At 40.4% G+C, this 10309-nt stretch overlaps 1 protein-coding gene across 1 annotated transcript; it reads right to left on the bottom strand.

Annotated features, from left to right (window-relative positions):
- Positions 1–3527: 3527 nt before the first annotated feature.
- On the bottom strand, positions 3528–10233 carry eif1axb (eukaryotic translation initiation factor 1A X-linked b). Its single transcript, XM_041961191.1, has 7 exons — positions 10085–10233; positions 9229–9312; positions 7704–7807; positions 7435–7485; positions 5263–5344; positions 4754–4845; positions 3528–4141 (listed from the first exon to the last, which is right to left on the bottom strand). Exons 1-7 carry the CDS (start codon positions 10098–10100, stop codon positions 4136–4138), a joined length of 435 nt encoding a protein of 144 aa, XP_041817125.1. The 5' UTR covers positions 10101–10233; the 3' UTR covers positions 3528–4135.
- Between the last annotated feature and the right edge of the window lie 76 nt (positions 10234–10309).

Below are 10309 nucleotides of genomic sequence, written 5' to 3'. Positions count from 1 at the left end.
CTGAAAGCATCCTCTCAACGCATATACACACACAGTCATTAGATATGCAAATACATGCAAATCTGAGCTAAGTCCCAAGTGTCCCATGGGTTTTATTATGCTTCATCTTCACTCAAGATGACATCACATGTGAAAAGAAAAAAGAAAAATCGGCTGAATCACGTTTCACCAAGCTAATAATAAACTGCTGCATTAATGAAGGAACATGGCTGATTTCAGGAACATCCTTAAGAACATTTAGACGTCAGCCTGCCAGTCAGTAAACAGGAAGGCAGTTGAATATGTAGCGCAACTGAGAAAATGAAATGTAGAATATTTAAAAGAACATTTGAATCTAAAAGATATGCCTACATATTTCTATTAGGAATAGACTGTATATTATAAAATGTTCTGACCAGACATGCACTATTTTTGTATTTTTCAGAAAGCCTTCACATGAGAAATGCAGCAATAATTGTAAAATATGTATATATTCCTGCATTGCAATAGGGTTTTCCTCATTTATTGACATCAGTGTTACATGCTTTGTGAAACTATGCTGACAATGTTGCAACAATGACTGATGAATGCAAAAAAAACCCCTAACATACTGATCTGCATAAATGTTACATACAGTACATTTCCAGATGCACTGCAAAACCCTTACCCATTTTAGTGGTGATGTAATTCTTTGACATGTAAAATATCAGGTACAAAGCATAGCATGACATAAAGAAGTCTCAAACTGTGGTGAGCCTTGCCACACAGGGGATCAAGATTAGATCTATGAAGAAGTTTAATTAATTTCAACACTTAGGGCCTATTGGCAGTCAGGGCTTATCCGTTTAACTCCCAGTGTAGTAAATTAAACGCCCTTTTCTGGACATCTCCTGGGAATAACCGGAATGTATAAATGATTTCCTCACCTGTCATCTCAGGGCGGCTTGAAGCCACGTCAGTCATCTCAAAGGTGGTCGAATATGTTGACCAGAGGGACCTGACAGGAGCCAGAGAGCCGCTGAAAACCACACAGGAGTCCGGTGGTGAAACACAATGACTCAGGAGAAGACGGATGCTCGGAGTGGGGAGCCTATGGTGGAGAGACAGAGAGGGGAGGGGGCAGCCATATGCCTCTCAGCTAGCATAAACGTTAGTTATGCTATACGGTGGGGCTATGATTTTGTGTTTGCTATGCTAATCTAAAACAGTATAGCAACCACATTTGAACGACGAAAAATAATCTACTTTTCCCCTACCTCAGAAAAAATACTGTAGAAAATCACACATCTTATAATAAATTGTTCTTTGTGGCAGTAAATGTCTTTCCATTTTATCAAAAACAGAGAAGAATAAACGGAGAATAAATTAAATAGTTTCGTCGCGTCCAGTTAATTTTGGCTGCCAAACCTATGACCGCTTCACAGTTGGCTAATTTGCATATTAATGCGCCGAAAATCACAACTCAGGCTGTTATGTGTCGCCTAGCAACCTGGTGGCTGCTGCACAAGAGCTATGTGGTTTGGCGGAACGATAAAACTGTCGAGTAGAATCACAATTAAAATAGTTTTAGTAAATGTTTATATATCCTCTGTCTGTTTTTAATACGTAACACAGGTGTGCTCTTGTCGTGCTGGGCCGGCATGAAGGCCTCCCTCCCACCCTCACGTGAATGACCGCTTCACTTGGCGCGGATCCTTCCCTCGTGTCAGGGCGCACGTGCCAGGCACAAGCGAGACCCAGCGGCGGTGTTACGTCATGCTTGTAACAAACTGAGGATGGCTGCCGGTGACATGCAATATGGGTCAGTGCTCACACACACACACAGCCAGGTCTGAGTCATGTCGGATGGCAGCTCCATAAATAGCTACACAAAGTATTTTATTGAAAATAAACCAGCTTGAAAACAAGCATGACCTCATACTGTATGTCAGTGCAGGAATGTAACTAAGTAGATTTACTCATGTACTGTACGTCAGCTTATTAAATATTATGTTTTGTTATCAATTAAATGATTCACTACCAACAGGGAGACGAGTAGGGCTGATTAGTCGATTGACAGAAAATTAATTTTATCATGATAATCGTTTTGTCTTTCACGTGCTACTGTCTACCGGTACTCCACTACATTTATTTGACAGCTTTAGTTACTTTTCGGATTAAAATTTTGTCAGAAATCCTATAGGAAGATTCTAGAGTAATATATTGTTAAGTGCTAAACTATAAAAATGTGGTTGTTTCAATTAGCTTCACTTCGACAAACCACATAATTATTAGTAATGTCGTAAAAATAATAATTTGATAATATAGTATATGATACTGTAATAGTACAATGACAGGGGCCATTCATCTGCCTAATTAACGTTTTTACTGTAGATAATATAATTTCTTTTTGTTGCTAATACTTTTAATTTAGTATATTTTGGATGCCAGACTTTTAAATAAAATATCTAAACTCCGCCACTCCTGTACGTACTGTACTTGCTGATCGTTTGATCCGGCTCACCAAAAAGAGCCAGTCTCCATCATAGACAAACGGATGTGTCTATGGTCTCCATCACTGGCTGCAGGAAACAACTGTCCCCTAAAGTTCTCGCGAGAGCTGAGTTGTTGCAGGAAGACGGCGGTGGAAACGCGAGAGTTGGAGAGAGGAGTTGACACAAACGCACACACAGCAGACAGATCAGAGGTCAGGCTCAGAAACAGAACGGTGGCCCCGGGGCCAGAGGGGACTCGCTGCTTTGCTAAAGGAGACATCATTTATTTTTATCTTTACTCAAATGGCAAAAATAGTCTCAGGACAGACACATTGTGGTCTGTCCCAGCACAACCAGCCCTGGATGTTCTTGGCTTGGTGCACTAAGTGGCAAGAGGCCACTACTTTAACTCAACGTTACCACCTTCAGACCGGCGCAGGAAGTGCCCAAGAATCACTATGCCAGGTCAGTGGAGTTAAGATCTTTATTGGAAACCCAGCCTTCAAACATCATAGTACATTTTTATTAATTCAGAGTTACAGCAACAGCAGCAACAGGCCCCATGTGATCCAGACCAGTGGTTCCAAAACTGTTATATACTTTATAGAGGTTCAGAGAACGTGTGAGACAGACTGCTCGGACTGAGGTTTTACTGGCGCGTGTGTGTGTGTGTGTGAGTCTGATGGAAACGGTTGGGATCCACTGGTCTAGCATGCGACAGAGCGGCCGACCGGGCCGAGCTTCACGATGTGTTGAAGCCACAGACAAGCAGCCAAGAGTTCAGAACATGGAAACAAAAACAGACGGAAACACAAATAAGGGAAACGATAGAAAAATACATTTTGAATCTTCTTTTGATTTCAGGGGAGAGGGATCGTCTTCAGTCGGCCATGGTTCGATCCAAAACAGGCAAATAAATTGTCGGTGGAACGTGACGTTAAAGTGAAAACCCTACAGAGATACAGAGCTGTACTCAGTCTTATTTTACTTCTGTCATTAATAAACAGCTTTCAAACTGTCTTACAGGCCACAGCTACGATGATACAGACTGCCACAGGAAAAAAAAAACACAAAATAGTTTATCTTTTTATTGGCGAATCCAGAGATTCTATACTTGTAGCTAAATTCCACATAGTGTGAAATCAATATAAATACACTTTAAAAAGATGGCGCATTTTGTGTGAGATATTTTGCAGTCATGGTCTCTGTGTGTGAGCCTTCTCTAAATGGTGAGTGTTTCTTTAACAATACGAGAAAAAAGAAAAAAAACTCAGTGAATGAGATGGTAAATTTGCGTTTTTGTCGATGTAAGAAGCAATAAGGTAAAAAATCTAGCAGTGCTCGAGATATTCACCCTAAAAATGATGCTGGTGATCAGCCTACTCTGATTCTCCAATCCAGCTGCATGAAGGCAGAGAAAGCGTCATTCATGTTAACAAGAAACTCAAAGTACTGATGTCGGTTTCTCCCCTGTGTGAAACACACTTGAAGTTGTCCAAACAAAGACGTCTACCGATGGTTAACAAACTGACATTAATTGACATACTGTATATTAATTAACTGTATTGGATTGGCATAGGCTGATCTTAATAAAAATCATTAATGGTGCGGTGTATTGGCTCAAATATCCCAATCGGAGCATCTGTAGTAAAATCCCACCTTCCCCCTCCAGTAGCAGGTCTTTAGATCTGGAAAATGAGAGAAAACAATTATCAACTTTTGTTCCACACTTTTTAAACACTGTCAGTTATCTAGCTTTTATTATGTTAGGAGAACAGCTGCATTAATTATTGCGTTAATTATTTGAATGTTTGGTCTACAAAATGTCAGGAATGGTTAAATATGCTCATCACTAGTTCCCAGAGCTCAAAGTGACATATGTTTTGTCCAAACAACAGTTTTACACCAAAGATATTCAGTTGAATATTGTATTCAGACAAAAAAAAGCAGGATACATGACGATTAATACTTGCTGCCTAAATGATTAATCGTTTGACTTTAATTGGGAGATATTTGATCATTTCTCTGCATCTATTCAACCACGTAGTAACAAGAATGAAAAACTTCCCAGTTGAGGCTGCGTGTCAAACCTCAATACTTTCTTGGTAGCAACAGAAATTAGTCAAAACACCAAAGTTGACATGTTCTTTAATCAGATAGTAGACTGTGATTTATATTGTAAAAGTTTGTGTTTTGACAACATTTGAGGGAAAAAAGTTATTTTTTAAAGTTAGGTATATAAAAAGGGTTTAGATTAAAAAAAGATATCACAGATGAATTCTAAAATGAAAGGAGCTTACATCATCAATGTCCTCATCATCATCACCAATGTCATCGAACTGGATCTCGTCGTCGTCTCCTGGTCCGAAGGTGTCTGTCTCATTGATTTTGGCTGCGTGAAGGAAGATGGGAAGTGTTAGAAAGGAAGCGCTGTTCGAGTTGATCAATCAAAACATCCTGTTTCCACATAACTGAGATACACTGACAAGTCAAAGTGACATGAATACTGCATGTTGGAAGTAAAAGTGCTATGATGGGCAGGAAAGTGAGGACATCTGCTGTTTAAAGTCTGAAACTACACACATTAATTCACAGATTTCACATTACTGAACAATGTAAATTATAAACAGCAGTCTGGTAATGTTAAAAACACTGAACGCTGAGGTTTGTCTGAGCTGAATGAACACTTTACCTTTGGACAGAGTTTACTGAGCACTATAAATCAATTCCTGGACTTGTTTGACAACTGTGACGTTCACTCTTTGGATCCAGCAGTTGTGGTGTTGGCGTGACGCGTGGTTTTACTCACCGTGCTCTGGCAGCTCTCCGTAGGCTTTCAAACTGCGAGCCTCGTCTGCGTTATACTTGAGGATGACATCGGCTTTGTTATCCTGAAACAGACGATGAGGTATGAGGCATTGCATTGTCGAGTGTTGGAAGCAAAGAGTTGGGTCAACTGAAGGTAACTGTACCAAACCTGATCACGCGGTTGAGAGAGAGGTCAACATGTGTCATAAAATGATAACAATCAGCAAGATATGATCAGGAACCACAACATCACCAGACCTACTAATCTATATCTTTGTGTGTACGCTTTTTGGCCTTTAGCAGACTTTGACATGTTTTTTTCTTTTTATTATTTCAAAGTGCTTAAAAAGGAGCAACATTACAGACAGAAATAAAACTATACAATGAGAAAATTAAACACACAAAATATTATTCAGGATGCAGTGCACCTGGCAAGTATTCACAGTGCTTCACTGTTTTTTTTTTTGCTTTGTATCTTTTGTAATTTCTCTGTAAAGCACGTTGATCATCTGTCTGATGTCGTAAGGTGCTATATAAATAAATATTATTATTATTATTATTTTTCCACATTTAGTTACATTTTGTTACAGCCTCATTCCAAAATGGATTAAATTCATTTTTTTCCCTCAGAATTCTACACACAACACCCCATAATGACAACGTGAAAAAAGTTTTGGGAGAATTGTCGCAGCCTTTGCCATGAAGCTCAAAGCTGAGCTCAGGTGCATCCTGTTTCCACTGATCATCCTTGAGACGTTCCTACAGCTTAATTGGAGTCCACCTTTGGTAAAATCAGTTGATTGGACATGATTTGGAAAGGCACACACCTGTCTATATAAGGTCCCACACTTGACAGCGCATCTCAGAGCACAAACCAAGCATTTGTCTTGAGGTACAAATCTGGGGAAGGGTTCAGAAACATTTCTGCTGCTTTGAAGATCCCAATGAGCGCAGTGGCACCTGAAGGACTCTCAGACCACGAGAAACAAAATTCTCTGGTCTGATGAGACAAAGATTGAACTCTTTGGTGTGAATGCCAGGCATCATATTTGGAGGAAACCAGGCACCGCTCATCACCAGGCCAATACCATCCCTACAGTGAAGCATGGTGGTGGCAGCATCATGCCAGAGGAACTGGGAGACTAGTCAGGATAGAGGGGAGAGATGAACGCAGTGATGTACAGAGACATCCTGGATGAAAACCAGCTCTAGTGCGCTCTTGACCTCAGACTCAGGCGACGGTTCATCTTCCAGCAGGACAGTGACCCTAAGCACACAGCCAAGATGTCAAACGAGTGGCTTCAGGACAACTCTGAATGTCCTTGAGTGGCCCAGCCAGAGCCCAGACTTGAATCTGATCCCATCCAACCTGATGGAGCTTGGGAGGTGCTGCAAAGAGGAATGGGCGAAACTGCCCAAAGACAGGTGTGCCAAGCTTATGGCATCATATTAAAAAAGTAATTGCTGTCAAAGGTGTGGTGTGGAGGGATACTAAAATTAGGGGAGTTTATTATCTTGATTTCTGTTAAAAGCCAAGCAGCTGCATTTTGTTCCCACTAAAGGTGATTTGTGTTTTAATATAGAAAGTTATAGTAATCAAGGTGGAATGAAAAGGAAAAATATGCATAACGTCCTCCAAGTGAGCACCAGATAGAAATGGTTTGATTTTAGAAATTATCATGTAAAAAGAATACCAAATATCCCTTGTACTGGTTTTAAAAGTTCAGCATGTTTCTCCATGTCAACAAAATAACCATAAACTAGTTGGATGGGTCATCACTTTCAAATTCAAAATTATATGTATAAAATGTTTGTTGACCGTGTGTGTGTGTGTGTGTGTGTGTGTGTGTGTGTAGCCACTGTAAAGTACTTGCTACAGGGATAATAAGCGCAGGTTGACAGTGGTGGAATATTAACTTCCCAGTGAATATCGAATACTTGAAATGCCTTTCCCTCAAGCATAGCCATGTTGTCTTGGTCCTTTTCCTTCATAGATGATGGGATAAGTTTTTGTTGAACCTGAAGCTAATTTAAAATTTCAGTCAGTAACTGTTCCTTCTTCCTTTCCAGAGAACAAAAACCCTTAAAAAGCTGCTGCTTATCTATCTGAAGACGCAGCGAGACCTGTGCCATGTCCTCACAGTGAGGCTGTATGTATGATCGACCAACACACCTGATAATCTCTCAGTCCGACCAGGATGATGTCTGATGTGTTAATCCAAACCTAGAGGAAAACAAAACAGAGCAGAGATTACAACGTGTCATACAGCAACACACTGCACTTTGTGACCCTCACACACTCACGGTCAACTGAGTCTTTACTGCCACATTAACGGTGGCTGACTGACCATTGACAACACGCTGATTCAGCATTACGTCAGGGGGTTTCCTGTGTGTGCTGGTGGGGAGAAAGGTGCGAGAGGACGGGCAGGACATTCCTACCTTTTTCCGGAGTTTTCCTCTGATGTGGCAAAGCCGCTTGGTTCCATCGAAGCACATGGCCTCCAGACGTCCGTTCCCCAGCATTTTAATCACCTGAGCGTATTCTGGAAGACACAAGAGAGCAGAGGATGGTTGATCCAAGGTAATAAACTGAGCAAAGTGATCTTAAAATCAGACATAACAAGTGCTGAACCAGGTTTGGCAGCAAATGTTTCTGTTCGAACAACAATACAGGCAGTTACCAAGACATCACGTGGAGGTCCTGCCTATAAAACCGGGTAAAATCATAGCTGGTGCATTTTGGCATGACTGAGAATGAGTGAGTGCTTAACAAACACAAAAATAAGGTCAATAAGATAACGAGCATAATCAATAAATTATATAGTTAACAGCGTTTGCAGCTGTGTTTAATAGTGGAGGTGTCCAGCCTCGCCTGAAATAAACAGCACCTCTGCTAATGTCAGGAGAAATTAATACATTTTTCTGAAATACTAGACTTATTAAACTTCAGGGAAAATGAGCAGTGATGTTGCATCACATAGTAAAGGTGACATATTTAATGATGGAGGTGATCTAGTAACTACACTCTGCTCTCCAATTACATGGGAGAAACCGTGGTTTACGGGAATAAATATTATTTGATAGAAATGTGTAAGATGAAGGTAAAAAGAACTGAGGGATGGAAACCCTAACCCTAACCCTTTTCATTTTCATTAAAATTTTCTCCTATAAAACGCACAAGTACAGAAACAAAATTACAGAAAATTAACAAAAACAAATTTGATCATTTAATTGTTTCATTCATTAAGCAAAAACACCAAAAATTGTGTTCTTATATGGAGGGCGACAACTAACCATTATTTTTATTACTAGTTAGTCTGCCAACTGCTTTATTAAACCAGTTATTGTTTACTCTATTAAATATCAGAAAATAGATTAAAACGCATGTCACAATTTCCATAAGCACAATGAGGTCTTCAAAATCACTGTTTTATGCAACCAACAGCCTAATATCTGTGATGTTTAGCTGACTGTTGGAATTAAACCAAAAAATACTCACACATGAGAACCTGGAACCAGATTTTTGCCCCTTTAGACATTTAATTGCTAATTAAATGTTCGATTTAACATTATTGCCCACTAATTCTGTTGATTGACAGAGCATTTAAGCTCTACTCAAATGTGAGTTTGCCTGCTTCTCAGTTTTTTCATCAATATATAAATGACAGACCAGGATATCTTACTGAGATAAACCTGGACTCATATCTACTAACAACAGGAATACCACATCTGTACTACCGAGTTACTACAGTGACCCATGTTGACCTAGCCGGCCAAATGGTAACACAAGTTTATTCAATCTCCTTGATTTGGCTTTAAAAAGGGAACAGCTCAATACTTTCATTCCCCTTGCAAAAACACATGCAGTGCAAAGTGATGGATCTTTAGTTTGTGGCCTTCATTTTCCATCCAGCAGCTGGTTCCTGATACCTGAGCTGGAAACTGCATCAGAACCAGTACTCACCTTGTCCATCCTCTTTGAACACCAGCTCTCTCTTCTCAGACTCATTCTCGTTCTTTCCACGTCGCCGATTCTTTCCTCCTTTACCTGTAATAAAAATAAGACAGGTGGATCCCAGTTAATGCTGTCCACTCGTTAATGGACTCTTTTCACCGAGTTAATGGTTATCAGTTACCTCTCGGTTCCAGTTAAGTCTCCTTCTCGTCGTGACATTTATAGTTAGCACACCTTTTCCACAGACAACCAGTTTATAATCGGTGATTTACACAATATCTATTTTAATGCCAGTGTCAACCACTCCCTGCTTGACTGTAAAGACAACGAAGAATGATAACGATTAAGCTGACGTTGTCTTGCTAGCTGGCTAATTTAAGGGACATAATAGAAATGTTAGATTTATGGGCGCTCAATTTAGATCCTCAAATGAGTTTAATATCCCGATACAACATTATTTGGCGTTAACAGCTTGATTTGGGTTAAATAAAGTCGCAATGTCCCGGCCTGACCGGGGTGGGGTTTAACCAGCAACTAGCTAGTTAGCTGTGTCAGCTAGCAACGGAATTACGCTATCAAGTACATTAACGTTAGCTAACCGGCTAACAGCCACAAAGTGTTGAACAACTTTATCCGGACTAAACTAACTTCATCGTTATTTCAGCCAAATTCCTGTTTAGCGACCACGTCAAAGTTACACGCAGAAACCGCTGATGGCTTTGTGAACGACTCTAATTCATGCTGCTAACTAGCGTTAGCTGGTCAGTGTCACGTTTTCACTGCGTGTGTCTTCACGGCGGGCTCGACAGCACGAAGACAATTAACTACACTGAAACATACGTTCTCGACTTCCTCCGTCTCTTACCTTTATTCTTGGGCATATTCTTTCACGCCTCGGTCACGTTAATTCCACTCAGTAGAAACGACTCACGGTTAAACAATTACTGTTTACAATAGTCAGCGAAAGCACAGCTCTACACTGACTTCACGGGACGAGAAGCTAGCTAGTCACTACCGAGCCTCTCCGCCGGTTTGCGCACGCGCCCGCCAAGACATTCAAAACTCCATTGCTTTATTGTAAAATGTGATT

Source organism: Chelmon rostratus, chromosome 20, assembly GCF_017976325.1.
Source record: "Chelmon rostratus isolate fCheRos1 chromosome 20, fCheRos1.pri, whole genome shotgun sequence".
NCBI lineage: Eukaryota > Metazoa > Chordata > Actinopteri > Chaetodontiformes > Chaetodontidae > Chelmon > Chelmon rostratus.
This window is presented reverse-complemented; position numbering and strand designations above follow the sequence as displayed.

Bases quoted from the DNA above. Each gene is read 5' to 3' on its own strand.
- eif1axb (XM_041961191.1), bottom strand. The intron at 7,486-7,703 runs GTAGGAATGTCC...GTTTTCCTCTAG, and splicing joins GAGGAAAACTCCGGAAAAAG to GTTTGGATTAACACATCAGA. The intron at 4,846-5,262 runs GTGAGTAAAACC...TCCTTCACGCAG, and splicing joins CGGAGAGCTGCCAGAGCACG to CCAAAATCAATGAGACAGAC.